Source organism: Pyrus communis, chromosome 16 (genome assembly GCF_963583255.1).
Source record: "Pyrus communis chromosome 16, drPyrComm1.1, whole genome shotgun sequence".
NCBI classification, from domain to species: Eukaryota; Viridiplantae; Streptophyta; class Magnoliopsida; order Rosales; family Rosaceae; genus Pyrus; species Pyrus communis.
In genome coordinates, this window is record NC_084818.1 from 3,767,727 (window position 1) to 3,783,715 (window position 15,989).

The 15,989-nt window shown below is 37.9% G+C and overlaps 1 protein-coding gene and 1 pseudogene across 2 annotated transcripts; one reads left to right on the forward strand and one right to left on the reverse strand.

The window, feature by feature from the left end:
• Positions 1 to 3,028: 3,028 nt before the first annotated feature.
• LOC137720228 (splicing factor-like protein 1) lies at positions 3,029 to 6,489 on the reverse strand. Of its 2 annotated transcripts, none has more exons than XM_068459270.1 (2): positions 4,074 to 6,489; positions 3,029 to 3,182 (listed from the first exon to the last, which is right to left on the reverse strand). In XM_068459270.1, exon 1 carries the CDS (start codon positions 6,464 to 6,466, stop codon positions 4,091 to 4,093), a length of 2,376 nt encoding a protein of 791 aa, XP_068315371.1. In that variant the 5' UTR covers positions 6,467 to 6,489; the 3' UTR covers positions 3,029 to 3,182; positions 4,074 to 4,090. The 2 variants fall into 2 exon arrangements, with proteins under 2 accessions (XP_068315371.1, XP_068315370.1); XM_068459269.1 differs by having other exon boundaries at positions 3,029 to 3,293.
• A 3,547-nt stretch (positions 6,490 to 10,036) lies between these two features.
• On the forward strand, positions 10,037 to 12,374 carry LOC137719503 (receptor-like protein EIX2; annotated as a pseudogene).
• Positions 12,375 to 15,989: the final 3,615 nt, after the last annotated feature.

The window sequence follows — 15,989 nt, forward strand, 5'->3', positions numbered from 1 at the left end:
AGAATTAAAAGAAATAACAAATGAATAAAAAAATCACCTACAAAAACCAAGAAAATGAAAAATCAAAATACGGACAGCAATAAAGAAAGAAAAGAAGTTGAAAGCTGAGAGAGCGAGCTTACATTGTGCTGACTCAGCAGAGTCTGGGCCTGGCGAGTTTCTTGACCACCATCGCCGCCGTCGCCGACGTCGCTGCAGCGATTCGCAACTCAAAAATGTCAAATAAAAGACTAATAATGCTATGAATTTTGACAAAAAAATGAAATTAAATGGAAATTGGAGGGTGAAATTATGAGAGTTACGGAGTGGGGGCAGTTGGTCCAAGCTTCTTGCGTGGCTGGACTCTGGGAATGAACCTAGGCTGGAAAGAAGAACAAGAATTTCAGATCTGAGATGGAGTTCTGGTGAAATTGAACAAGAATTTTGATGAGAGAGAGAGAGAGAGAGAGAAAGAGCGGGAAGTTACCCTTCTGCGACGGTGAGAGGGATCGTCGTTATCCATGGCCTTCTCGCCGGAGAAGAAGGACGAAAAATAAAAATTGGGAAAAAAGAGAAAGAGGGCGGGAATCGAACCGAGGTCGAGTGGACTTGACGATTGCCCAATTACGCTATAAGGCTGTGTATCCAGACACTTAAATAATTATATATGAAGGTTGGACTATTCACATACCCTTTTTTGCTTCTCATAAACCCTCTAAATTTCCGACCAGCGGATCAACTGATTGAAAAAAATCAAAGAACAAAAATTAACAATGGGTGTGTGGATAGCACCACTCAATATAAACGCCATATAATAGAATAATGCTAAATGAAATAACTAAACATAGAATAATTAAACTAAATTATGGTAGTTGTATCAATCTTACAGACCTTCATAAAGGCTAGAAGAATTCATGACACACCATGCCTTCTATCGACAATTCGTGAGGCTTGTTATCACATTCATTTTTCTTACACTTTGCCTACTATTTAAGATTTTTTATTTTTATTTTCATTTATTTTTTATTTTTATAAAAGAATCTAAGAAAGGCTAGACCGAGGCCAAAATTATATTTTTATAAATTAGTACAAAACAGGATGGTAGTCATATATAAACGTGTTCTAACCGGTAAGAACACGCTCATTAGTAGAGCTGAAAATTTACACGTGTTCTTATCGGTAAGAACATGTTCAAAAGTAGAGCTAAATATTTGCAAGTGTTTTTACCGGTAATAACCTATGTAAATTTTCTACTCAATCAGTGAATGCGTTCTTACCAGTAAGAACCCTTCATATATAATTGTCTACTATGTTGTTGTAATTTCCAAAAAAATAATTTAAGGCTCCAGGATCTACTCTTTCCTAGATCCTTTTTTGTTACATGCATTTTGCCAACACTTTGCCTATTATTTCGAAATAATTTAGAAGCGAGGTTATTGCCGGGGCTAATAGCAATGTTTTAGCATGCCACGATGCGATATCTATTTGGCCAAGTCTCTAAATACCAATCCATATTCCCCTCTCCACAAATCATTATCGCTTTTGTCTCGAGTGTTACCATAACCATAAAAACCGATCGTTGTTCTCATATTGATTAAAATTCCAATTGTAAAATGTCATTTAGTTTTCACGGCCTCAGACGCAGCTGTATAGTTTAACACATAGTGCCCAATCTCATTCATTACCACAATAAGCAATTTCAAGTTTTGGCACATATCAAAGAACTGGTTGTTGAAGATGAAGATCGAGTATAAACGATTTTTCTTGTGCACATGTCAATATGCACATTCTACTATTGCCGTTAGATTGATCTGCACGGTGGGTTTTTGCTACGACCGGGTTAAAAAAAAAAAAAAATAAACTAACAAAAAATCTAAAAAAACTTCAGTTTTAATGAAAAATTGCAAATAAGGATGTAATGAATAGTAACAGGGAAAGTTAAAAATGTGGTTTTTTGTTAAAAGTGAACAGTACCAAGAGTTTTTCGTTAAAACTCCCAAAAAAAAAAAGCCAAGACCTGCGTTTTCGCCTCTTCCCCTCCCGGAACACCAGAACCCCGGCCCCCCACAACCACCACCCCATATCTAATCCCCCACAGAACCAACCTCTCCCTACAAGGCTTCAAAGGGAAGCCTGTACATGCATGGTAAGAGTGAGAAATGGGAGGGCCAATTCAACACAATGAAACAACAAAATGAGGCGTGAAGGAACATGTGTTAGAAACTGGTTAACATTGCCGGAAATGTACAGTACCCAGAATCACAATCACAATTGGACTATTTCTAACAAGTTACACAGGTTCTTTTCCTCCTTCACAATCAAAGCTCAAAAGCGGGGCGACACCTAGGAACGATGATTGAACTCGATAGAAGAATATAAGCATGCTGTATGTATCTAGTGGCTTCATCCATGAGGATCTGGCAAACCTAGTAACACCACCACTTTGAAGAAATTAGATAACGAAATACAATGTAAAAGTAATCCTCACCACCTAGCATATTCAAACTCGCCGAAATGGACCACTTTCTACCTCAGGTCCTCTAACATATCATAGCAACACTCAAGACTTGACAATTTCAGTTATGATCAGGGTTAGTTTTACTAAGACGCCAAAACAAGTGTAAAATTTATGGAAGAAACCATAAGACAGAACCAAAACTCTGGATATTTAAAAACAAGTGATAACCAATACATACATGAATGATTTCTTTTACCTGCCAATGGAAAACTAGAAAAGAACATCAATATCCCATTGTTATATGAAAACACAGATAATATGAATAAAACACAACATTAGCTTCCACCTACCAAGAATGCCTTGAGTTGCAAGGCGTGATTACCTTTTAAATGGAAAGATAATGCATCACTGATGCAGCTTCAGAAACCACGGCAGGCGGAAAAAATTAGGGTCCTTAACGTAAAAATTGGATTACAATAGAAACTAGAGAGGGAAAACCGTTAGGCAAAGCAACAAAACTAGTTATGCAACCCAACATAACATCACAAAACATTAGTACCAAATAATGGATGTTCAGACGAAATTTGAACAAGGAGGAAATTAGTAGCTAGAATTTGTATGAGAAAAGTAACCAGAAAAATAACAAAATTACGTCCAACATAAGCACCCAAAATAATATGAATCATATTGTTTAAAGATGACTTCTCCAACATGAAACGATCAATGGAAGCTCCAGCCCAAGTCTCTGCAAAGGTCATAACATTACAGCAAGGTTAAAGATGTGAGTCCCAAACTTCAACAAAGTCATGGCAAGAGGTAAGAAATCGGTTCACAAGAGCTCCAAGAAACATCAGTCCTGTCAAAATTTTACATAATAGCAATGGAGAAGGGTCAAGTACTGCAAAACCAAGATATAAATGACTTATGCAGCACAATATAGAAAAATCAGATATGTGTGCCCCTCAACATAAGAACTGAAACTATAAAATGTAATCCTAGCCATGCGACTTTGAAGATCATCCCTGCACAACAAGCTTTTTGGGTGATTCAATTAATCACAAAAAAAATGCACATTTTTCTTCATTCCATCCAGAGGAGTCGGAAAAGAAGGCTTGCGTTAGCCTCCATCACGCATTAGTATAAGTGCCATAATTCAAGAAAAATAGAACCATATAAAACATTGTACAAAAGCCAGGATAGATATCCAGAACTTTCCTGGGGAATCACACACTGACAACGATGGCATGGTCATCTGTTTCTGTAAACAACCTTCATATATACAAAAGACCAAGTGAAAGTCCCGGTGTAAAATAAAAAGTGGAAAATTATAAGTAAATTAATAAACAGTACACATCGTTCACCCACCCCAATAAAAAGTGAGAAACCCAAAGCTATTTTTCGTCCTACATCACGCACATAAGCAGAAGGGAGCAAGAGAGAGCGAGTTAAAATCCTTGTGAGTCTAATGCATAATGGTCTCTAGTTGAAGTGCTGAATATTAATTTCTATATATTGACACCGGTTGGTATTTTTGTAAAAATGAAATGCCCTGGACCAAATATCCAATCAACACAACTCAAAATACCAAACTATAATTTGTATAACCAGGAATGAAGCAAAAATGTGCAGTGCATACCTATCAGCTTGGAGGTATCATTTTGTTTCTGCCATGAACTTCTCATACTCTGCATCTGCACCATAAGTTGTCCTTTCCGCAGAAGAAGCATGAGGGGGAACCTGAGCACTCGTGGCCCATGGAACGTTACCAATGTTCTGAGATTGGTCTGCAGTTGATCCAGGTACATGGGCGGGGGGAGGCGGAGGTGGTGGAACTGCATTGTAGTAAGATGAGTAACCATACGAAGCAGCAGGATAAGTGTGTTGGCCGTTTGGTGGCATTGGTGCTGAGGAGCCTCCATACATATTAGATTGTAGAGATTGGGTAGAGACATTGTGTTCAGATTGAACCCCTGGAGGGGGATAACTCTGTTGTGCTTCACTTGAAGTCACCGGTTGAGGTGGTGCCCCAGGTGGAGGAGGGTATCGTGCACCATAAGGAGCCATATGTTGACCCGCCATGGGAGGAGGATACATGGTTGAACCAGGGGGATGTGGAGGAGGTGGAGCATAAGGAGCATAAGGCGGAGGAACAGGGGGCCCCCAAGGAACAGGAGTACCCGCGTAGCTAGTAGGTGGTGCATTCCCAAGAGGACCACCTGCGGTAAACTGCTGGGATGGATAGGCACCAACAGGCTGGGGAACCGCGTATGTGGGCAGTGCCGATGCTGGAGGTCCAGGAGGCGCAGCAGGCTGAGGAGGCTTGCCAGCAACTCTGACAGCAATGGTTCGCTGGTCTAGGCGATAACCATTCATGCGTGCAATTGCATTATTAGCCATTTGAACATCTCCGTACTTCACAAAACCATAACCTTTACTTGCTCCAGTAACTCGGTCCTTGATAACTTTGGCCATCACAATATCACCAAATGGTGAAAACAATTGGATCAAACCATCATCGTCAAAAGTAGGCGGCAAGTATCCAATGTACAAGTTTGTCTCGTCATAGTCCTTGACTGGCTTGACTCCAATTGATCCCAAGCCTGGATGTGATGATGCACTAGCACTGCCAGTACTGTTAGCCCAAGGAGGATTGCTTGATGTACTGTTGCCTGGGCCAAGTGCTAATGTAGCGGTCTGCTTAGTTGCAGATTCAGGAACTGTCCCCCCTAACTCAGCCAAGAAGTTCTGATACTCATCATCCATTTTCTTCCCAGTTGTACCCTTCACTGGGCAATCAATGGTTGGATGCCCACCATCACCACATATCTTACAAAGAACATCACTCTTAAAGGTCGAAGTACGTGATGGACAAGCATACTGACGGTGCCCTGGCTCACCACACAACCTACAATACTCCTCATCCCTTATTGTCCCATTCAATGACGCAAGTTCCCTAAGTTGTTGCCTCTTATGCTCATTCAACACCTCATCGACAGGCTGCAAGAGTTTCTCCACCATCCCAGCCGCAGCATCAAGAGCGTCTTGTGTGTCGGCCTCAACCAAAACATGCAAGTCCTCGTTCTCGGAAGGGTCAGGTTTCAAATCCCTCTTCTGTTGTGACCTACCCTCTTTCACCGAACCTTTACCCCTAATGACAATTTTTGCACCAGTTTCTTTCTCCATCCTCTTCTGGGTATTACCCCTTGGCCCAATGATAAGTCCGATAAAATTGTATCCGGGATATTCCTTCATCGGTATGTAAAGCTTCTTGTGAAGCTTGGGTGGCCTGTAATCAGCCGGGGGTTTAAATGCTGGGTTCCTCTTAATAATCTGGGCAATAATTTCCTGCCTCTCTTTGTTCAACCTCTCACGGGCACGGAACTCTCTAGTATTAATCCTAATTCCCATGTTATCATATATAGGTTCCGGCGAAGGAGACCTAGCCCCTTCGGGACGATCATCTAAGGGCAACCCCGAAGACAGCATTCGACTAATCTCAAGCAACCTACTATTCAAAGCTTGAATTTCTGGATCAAACTCAATACCTCCCATGAAATCCGGCAGCTGAATCGCCTGCTTCGGCTCCTCATCCGCCCACCGCGACTTCCTCTTCCTCGTGCCACTGCCCGTCTCGCCACCACCACTCTGATTGTCCGACTCGGGCTGAGGATCCCACCGGCTGCGGCGACGGCGCCTGCTGGTCGTCTCCTCCTCCCCGCCCGAGCCATCCCTTTCGTTGCCGCTAGTGGTGTTGGTCAATCCGTTTTCCGACAGCAGCGGCTTCATAATAGCAAGTACCTTGCAGGCGTCAGTCGAGTTACCGTTCTCAGTAGCGGTATTGGGATTCGTGGAGGGGTCTTGAGCATAGGATGCTAGGGTTTCAGTGGGCGCTGGTTGAGATGGGCCATTAGAATCTGAGGCTAGGGCTTCTGTAGGGGGAGGAGGAATGAAATCGGAATGAGGAGGGTGAGGATCTAGGGATTCGATTGGAGGAGGAAGGTTAGGGTTTGATTGGAGAGCAGCCTCCATGGATTTGAGATTGGAGAAGCTTACAGATGTGTTAAAGCGGTGCGGGACGACGCGCCTCTGACAATTTATAGGAGGATTGGGCCAATTGTAAATGGGGTAAAGTAGCACCCAAGGTCCAGCCCATCAGGTTATCCGGTTCTGTCTTCGTACGAGAACTCACTCGGTCCGTTTAATGATCGGATATAGTTTTGGAGATACATGAAACACTTTTTTTAAGCAGATTTTAATATAAAACTTTTAGTACTGTTCATTTTAACGAAAAGTTACATTTTTATACTAAAATATCAATTCTGGTACAATTCACTTTAACCTTTATTTTATCATTATCGTTGAAACTCAAAGTTTTTAAATCTTTTTCATTAGTTTTTTAATTTTTTTTAATTCTACGTAATATTAATATTATTGAAAATAAATAGCTAAGATTAAAAATAAATAATTAAATAATTTTATTAAAAGCTACCTAGTACCCAAGCTGGGCCCTTACATCTTCTACTTCTATACACGACATGTTCTAATAATTTGTAAAGCAATATTATTTAGACACATAAAATTTTTCGCTAACACTTTTTTTTAATAGAGGTGTGTTCCCTGCAATCTCAGTTAGACACGCTCTTACAATTTGTGAGTAATGCTATAAATTACATTTTACATCCTTAAATTTGAGTGTAATTGTAATTGCAAACTCATATCTCAACTTTAAAACATTGCAATGTCGTACACAAACTTACGATTTTATTGTAATGTCATACATTTGTTAATTATTATGTCTATTTAACCGTTAATTACGATTTTATTGAAACAATTGTTAATGGTTGTTTAATGCATGTTTATATGATATAGCAAAAAGGGGGATTTCACTGATGATTTGATCAATTGAAATGAATGTAATGTTTTCATCAGACGTTGTAATATTGGATGAGTGGATGTAATGTTTTCAAAAGGGATCAGTGGACGTTGTAATATTAGAATGGATGATGTAAAGATTTGATCAACTGAAATTTATGCCAGCAATTTTATTGCAGAAAGAGGCCGGCTGTTTGAGAAGTATCCTCGCCGGAGTTGTATAGTCCTCTCTCTCTCAAATGCAAACCCAGACCAAGTAAGCCATCTGCTGCCATGTTTCTTTCCCTTGCAGCTCCCGTTGCAGAAGAGGCTTTTAACAATCAACAATGAGCCCCAAAAGTTGGATGTTCATCTCTCCCTCTCTCTCTCCCTCTCTCTCTCTCTCTCTCTAAATATATGCTTCTGCACAAGGGTGATTCTATGAACACCCAACAATGAAGACAAATTCTTAGTTGTTCATAAGCCGTTCTTGGGTGCCTAGAGACAATTCTTGAGTGTCCACTGAATCACCCTTAACAACTAGACACGGTCAAACTCATTCACAATCTGACGTACCTACTGATGAGTCCATATTATACCATATATTTTATCCTAATCTTAGTATTAATTTATTGGTTATTTTGGTAGAATTTTGATACTTTGGATTATATTTTCAATATAAGACATTGGACTTCATCTGGAGCAAAAAGCGATCAAACGGATGAATTTTGCAGTGATTCCAATTGAAGGATGTTCGCGAGCCTTTCAAGATGATTGTATCAAAATTTTAGATTTTTCTATCAAGCCGTTTGACCGTGGCGATGAAATTAAGGTCCAGCGCGCAGCTTTCCCAAATTGACATTTCTGGACGTTTTGGGTATTTTGGAGGTCAATATGACATATTTTGAGGAAGATTCATTTTGTCTGGGACGCTTCAGCTTTCAAAAGAGACCTTTTGGGACCAAATCAGAATTGATTTGGTCAGTCAAAAGACTAATTTTCCGAGAACTCCGAATTATGGTTCAAATAGGAAACCTTTTATTTTCTTTTATCATTTAGTTTTATTCTAAAACATTTTCAAGGTAGGGTTTTATTTTGTAGTAGTATAAATAAGGCTTGTTAGCCATTAGGGTTCTCTACACAACATTACGAAGAGAAAACACAATACTTTGGCTTTGGAGAGCCTTTTGAAGTTTATTTTCAAGGTGTTTTCTATCCATGTTTTTAATAATATTTTGTTTTATGGTTGTTAGTAACTAGTTTTGTTTGCCAGTGCTAGGCCACGAGCCTTAGCAAGAATATGTAGTTTCTTTTCAATTTGCTTATGATATTATGCATGCAAGTTTTGAATTATTAATCACTGTGCTTTAAACTATCTAATTGTCTTAGTGATTGGCCAACATTAGGATATTTAGAAAAGTATTTTGATGCAATTTTGGCGGAGGGCTGTCCCTGAAATTGGCGCTGGCTTCTTGTGGTTAATATGTGTAACTTCTTAGGATAGACGACACGTCTTAAGGGTTGTATGGTTTTTCAAAAGGTTTTCACAAAACTTAATGAGTCTTGCATGTTCACATTCGATCTGGACGCCACAGATGGGTTGCATGTTAGATATACGTTCTATGTTGGAGGTTCCAAGTAGGGCATATTTTAGGAAAACCTAACCTTCAAAATATGCATGTGTAATTCATAAGGAATTAGAAGAACTACGAAGGATTGTTAGGGTAACGGCTGAACCCTAGGTTTTACAAATTGACTTTCTTTAAATTGTTCTCTAGTTAATTTCTTTAATTGTTTTGTTTTAAAATTCGTTTTTATTATATTAAATTCTAGAATCAACATTTTCCAAACTTTGTTTTCAACAATTAATTAAGAGTTGGTTTTAAACATAAATTATTCAATCAATCCCTGCGGAAAACGACCTTACTTGAGTCGCTATACTACGACAACCTTGTACTCTTGTAAGTATTTTTAAGTGTTTTTATCCCTACTTTTGCAGGTGGTAAAATACCTATCAAGAAATTGGCCTACCAAAGTCATTTGTCACCCCCAACATACCGAGGTGTAGCAAGTTGCCTATAGAAGTGTGCTTCCCCCTGAACTTGCACCCAAAGTTTGAATTCTCCTCTCCACATTTTAGATTACCTTAGAGTATTGCTCGAATGAGAAAATCTAGATGTAGACTCAAACTCAAGCCCCATAATGATCATGAAAAGTATGATTGTGCTATAAGCATTTGTTCCAATAATATTAATCTTTTTTATCTTAACATCTCACCTACTGAAGCGTGCGTTGAATGCCTCGCTTTTAAAGGGATTAAGATTTTTCATCCAAATTCAGTCGTTCGCTTAAAAGATGATCACTTTTTTGGTTTAGATAAAATTATTTTTTACTAAGATTTCAATACCTTGAATAAAAAAAAAGCAGTTTGAGGGAAAGAAGAATTATATACGGCATCTTTCAATTAGTAGTTTCCGTACATGGACGAATTAGAAAAAGCAATAAATTTGGTGGGGAAGTAAATTGAGTGATGACTTACCAAGATCGGTGCATCAAAAAGTCTTCAATTTATCAATTATTGCTGTCTTTTTTACCCAAAAAAAGGACAATCATGCTGTCTAGAATCATTGTATATCTGAGCTTACCATTTGAACTACACTTGCAGCTTTCCTTTTGCTCGTAAATCAAATCCTGAACCACAGTTTTTCTTCTTCATTCTTCAACTATCTCTTCGTTGATTTAGTTGAATTAAGATGGAGGGTGACGGAATCGGGCGCTTGAAGAAACTCTTTCATGCTTTAGTTGCGTTGCTGACTCTACTGCAATGTGTCAACTCTTCCCTTGCCCTTGGATCCAATAATATTTCTTCAGGAGGAGTGATGAGGTGCATCGAGAGGGAAAGAGAAGCACTCCTGGCTATCAAACAGAAGCTCGTGGATGACTACAATGTCCTCTCCTCATGGGGAAGAGAAGAACACAAGCAAGATTGCTGTAAATGGGTTGGCGTCCACTGCAGCAACCGAACCAACCATGTTACTCAACTTAATCTTGGATGGGAACGTTTGGGTCAAGCTTACTCTCTTTCTTTCTTCTTTAACATATTTGGACCTGAGTTACAACAATCTTCGTAATGTTCCCAACTGGCTGGAAATAGTTAATAACCACCCTAAACTTTCAAACTTGACATTGGTTGGATGTGGTCTTTCTTCTCCTCCAATTCATTCCAGTACTCTTTTTAACATGAATTCTTCTAAATCTCTTGCTCATGTTGATCTCAGTATAAACCAATTCACTTCTCCTTCAATATTATTATGGTTGTCAAACTACAATGCCAGCCTTGTTTATCTTGACCTCTCTTACAACAGTTTAACTGGTTTAATTCCCCAAGATTTTGGAAACATGAGCTCTCTTGTCTATCTATCTCTCTCTGATAACCACATTGAAGGAGGGATTCCGCAATCTTTTTCTAGGTTATGTAATCTGCAAGAATTGCACCTTTCCGGCAACACTTTGAATGGACGGCTTTCTATGTTGGTTCAAATGTTAATGTCTACATGTCCAAATCAAAACTCATTGGAGACTTTAGGACTCTCAGACAATCATCTTTCTGGATCAATTCCTAATCTCACAAACTTTTCATCGTTGAAAGGATTAGATCTCTATGGAAATCAATTGAGAGGAACAGTACCTGAAAGCATTGGGCAAATGTCTAATTTTGAGTAGATGTATTTGGATATGAATGCTTTGGAAGGTGTGGTTTCGGAAAGCCACTTCTCCAATCTCTCTAGATTAACATCTTTGTATTTGTCCTCCAATTCACTAGTGTTAAGCTTCAATTCTAATTGGGTTCCACCTTTTCAATTGGACCATATATATTTGGGGTCTTGTAAGATGGGTCCGTATTTTCCAAAATGGCTTCAAACTCAGAATCCATCATCTTTGGATCTCTCTAATAATAAAATTTCATGTTCAATTTCTATTTTGTGTGAAGCATACGAGGGATTAATGTTACTTAATCTCTCAAGCAACAATCTCTCTGGAGAACTTCCAGAATGCTTGACACATTTAGGCAGTCTAGTCATCCTTGATTTGAGTTACAATGCTTTTTTCGGGAAAATTCCAGCCACAGTAGGCTCACTATATCACATGATATCATTGAGATTAAGAAGCAACAAATTTGTTGGAGAGTTGCCTTCATCCTTGAAGAATTGCACCAATTTACGAATTATTGATGTTGGAGACAATAAATTATCAGGACGCATACCAAAATGGTTAGGGGTTAGCCTTCAAAATTTGTGTTACCCTAGTGCTTTCCTCTAATAACTTCAACGGAAGCATGCCGCCTGAACTATGCCGTCTAACAAACATTCAAAACTTGGATGTGTCTGTGAACAACATCTCTGGAACAATACGAAAATGCCTCAGCACTTTGACTGTTCTGGCACAGAAAGGAAATTCATCTCCTACCTGTCAATACCAAATAAATGACACTTTAGCTGATATGGACCAGACATTGGAATACAAAAACACTTTGGGACTTCTGAAGAGAATTGATTTCTCGAGCAATAGATTAACGGGGGAGATTCCAAGTGAGATCACAGATCTTGTTGGGTTAGTTTCGTTAAACCTGTCGAGAAACAAATTGACGGGTGAGTTGCCTGTAGAGATTGGAAAGTTGCAATCATTGGTTGCCCTTGATTTGTCAAGAAACCAGATAAATGGCAGAATTCCAACCAGCCTTGCTCAGATACATGGTCTTGATGTCTTGTACTTGTCCTACAACAACTTTATTGGCGAAATTCCAACCACTCAACTCCAAAGTTTTGATCCCTTTGTTTATGCTGGAAATCCTCAACTGTGCGGACCTCCACTTCAAAACATGTGCAGTGATGAAGAAGAAAAGAATGAGCCTATAACATGGGGATTTTACGTCAGCATGGGGCTCGGTTTTATTGTTGGATTTTGGGGAGTTTTTGGCATTCTGATTTTCGTCAGGCCATGGAGATACTCGTACTTCAGGTTCTTGAATGTCTTGAATGATTGGTTTTATGTGAAGGTGTTTTTGATCAAGAGGCACTTCAGTTAAGCAATGGTAAGCAAATGTGATTTTATTTTTCTTTTTTAAATTAAGCGATATGCATGTATCTCTTTGTAAAGTATTCTTGATTAATTTGGATGTCTTCTTCAAAACTTAATTACTCGTGCTTGTTTATTTTTATTTTCAGTATCTCCTGAGACATCTTAGACGGCTTGACTTCACAGGATGAGCTTCCACGGGTCATAAGTTTTCAAGTATTGGGTTGTCATAATAAAGAACTTTACTTCTAGTTTTCCTTGCAGATGATTTATTAGTGTTGCTTGTTTGTAAGAAGTTTACTGCTACATTTACTTTATCAAGACGTTTCTGCATTATATGTTTTGAATTATTATAGATACTAAAGAAATTCAGTTAATCCTGTCAAATTTACTAAAGGGTTATCTTTTCTATTTTTTAATTTTTTTAGCCAATTAGTTTTATATCTATGTCTAACAACGATCAAACCACGTTTGACAAACTAATTATTATTGTTTTCATCAGAAATAATACACCGAGAATATATGCTCGAATCAATTGACGCACAAAAAATCAAATCAAATAAAACAATTCAAATACAATACATATTGCTGGAAAATGACCAAAATCTAATACCATGGAAAATTGGATATGATAAAGCTTTGGCGCCAGTGGTTTGAAAGCCCTTTAGTTTCTAATGCATTTAGGAAGAGATGGGATTACTGAAATTTTGGGGCTCAAAATTAACCTTGTCACTAAATGATAGGTTGCTTTATTTTACAAGTTCATGCCTTGATTTTTTTTTTTTTTCCTCTTTGAACTAACAATTTTATCTACATTAAGGGGTAGGGAAGTGAGCTAAGTCTTACACTGGTCTAGCCATAATAATATGATTCAAATTCTCATTTGGCGAGAATCAAACCTCAAACCTCTTACTTATAAGTAAAGAGGAATACCATTAGACCGTAGTATTAAGTGACAGTTCATGCCTTGATTGAACAATGCTTGTTGTGAAAGGTAATGAAGGATTATGCGACACATGTACTAAGCCCGTTGGGCTATAAGTGAAAATTAAAATTAAATACTTCTATTTGTGGAAGTATTATGTAATTCATATTGAAACAGTTATTTACTTCTTTGCTGCTCTTATATAATGAAGCTTTTGTATTACTGAAGTGAGAGACGGAACTTCATATTGTGCAGTCAATTGAACACGAACTTCATTTCATATTTGTTTGGTTTATCATGGATTCATATTACTTCACTTTGTTGCTCTATGAAGCATTTCTTTTACTGCAATGATCGAGATGAAAATGGTTGAAGTGGCGGATACGATGTTGAGAATGAAACGGATCAGGTTATCCCATTCAACCGTCTAGAAAATTATAAAGAATCAGGAAAGAACTACCGTTGTATGGGTCGTAAATTCATCTTCAGGAGAGAAACCTTGGGGACACCATTAAGGAAGGAAACTTTGCGTCCTAGGTCGGACGAAAGTTATGATCTTTATTGGTTGCAGCATCCATAAAAGGTTGAAGAGCGAAGACCTGACGGTTAAAGACCTACAGAGAACAAATAATTCATGAGTAAAAGTTGCAAAAATATGAACAAAATTTTGGGGTTTTGAATCTCACATCAATTTTCAGTAATTTTTTTGAAATCAATATCGATGTGAGATTCAGAATCTGATTTTGATCATTATTTAAGCAAGAAAAGAAGATAATCAGAGAGACTAAGGGAGTAGAAACTGACGTGGGTTTCCATCGGAATACAAAAAAAAAAAAAGGCATAGCTGCAATTGTCGTGCGAACAGAACTGAGAAGTTCGGGGCGGAAGGGGGCATCGGATGTGGTATGTGTGGGTGGTCCTAAGGATGACTGAGAAGAAGGGGTGGGCCCCATTTTTAATCTTTAATTTTGTTTAATAATTTTTATTAATTAAACCTTTTTTTTTTATGTTTATTCACATTGTGAAAATTGGCATCCACCTTAACAAAAATGTGACTATGTTTTTAATACGTCATCACTTAACGGTTAATTTAACAAATTATATGATGGAGGTATGATATTGCAACTAAATCAAATGACTGTGTATTAAATTGTAATATTTCAAAGATAAGGTATGAGTTTGAAATAGTACCCGAACACCAAAATAACAAACATTTGGTTAGATGGATAACTGGTGCTTATTGCATGTTTCATGAAGCACTTCAAGTGCTTTTCTAGAATTCACTTGCATATCTACTAAGAAATAGTTTTAAAAAATTTCATCAGAAATACTTTCAACAATTTTAAAAACACCTTCAAACGATTCCTTAAAAACACCTTCGAACGATTCATAAATTGTTTTGAATTCGAGTGCTTTTTTCTTCTTTAAGAAATATTTTAAAGCTAACATGAAAGACCACTTAATTATTGATTGGCTTTTTAGCCAAAATAATTCTTAAGATTGACATAACTCCTCATTTTGGTCTCTAAGGTTTAAAAGCGATAAACTGGTCCCTGAGTTTGTCCATCGTCAATCATTTTGGTCATTTCATGCAAAATCTCCATTAAATAAGAAATATAACAAAAATGCCCTTAATTTTTGTCAAATCATTCTTTAAGTTCAACTTTAATATGGATATGATCAATATGGTGTCAAAGACATAAAGTGTTGATTATTTTAAGACAAACTTTTGCCCGCCTGGCCATACATGTATTTTTTTTTAACAAACGATATTATCTATACTAAGGAGAGGGTGTGGGCATATCCTCACAATGAGCCAACAATACTGTGGTTCAAACTCACCTTTAACGAAAATTAAACTTAAAACTTCTCACTTATAAGTGAAAGAGGAATTATAAGGATGGGAGTAAAGGGCCTTGCAAGGGAGGAATTCTTCTGGGTTTGGATCAGACCATGTGTCCTTACGGATCAAAAAGACTCAAAAACCACACTCTACCCCCACAACTTGATTTTGTTAGGTTCATTCATTCGGCCTCATTTTGTGTCTCACTCCCTCTCAAAGCACACCTATGGCTCACCACAGTCGATGGCGTTACACAAGAACGTCTCCATGGAATGGCGTTCTTTCTATGTATGTGGATAACAAATATGTAGTCCGATAAATGAACACTAAATTTTGACTTATTTTACAGAAGTAATGTTGGGGAAACCACATATTTATACCATATTGGGGTACCATTGTATGAGACAGGTAATGCATGATGTATACAATCGTCTAATAAAATAAATTCATTCGTTGACATGATATGTACACTTCACTTGCCACATCAAATAATATACAAATTCATTTGTTCACATATTGACATATATGACCACTGAAAAGCAGATGGATTTAGGTCATACACCCGAACAGTTAATATATCTCTTTTCTTTTATTTTTTTAAAAAAAGAGGATAACTAGCGGCGAACCACGATTACCACTCTTTTCGGACCTAAAGGAGGCTAGTTGGGAATTACACCTTACTCATGGCCACAATCAAGTAGATTCGCATTTTACACTATCGAACCTAGAGCATTACCACATCAATGTCAGTGACCAAAATTAAGTTTACCCGTGAATGGTGAAGCGAACTAACTTGTATTTGGAATAGTGAATGAACAAAATGAGATCAACATTGTTAATTTTTCATAGATTAATGA

Excerpts from the sequence above, each read along its gene's own strand:
- LOC137720228 (XM_068459270.1), bottom strand. The coding sequence starts at position 6,466 with ATGGAGGCTGCTCTCCAATCAAACCCTAACCTTCCTCCTCCAATCGAA.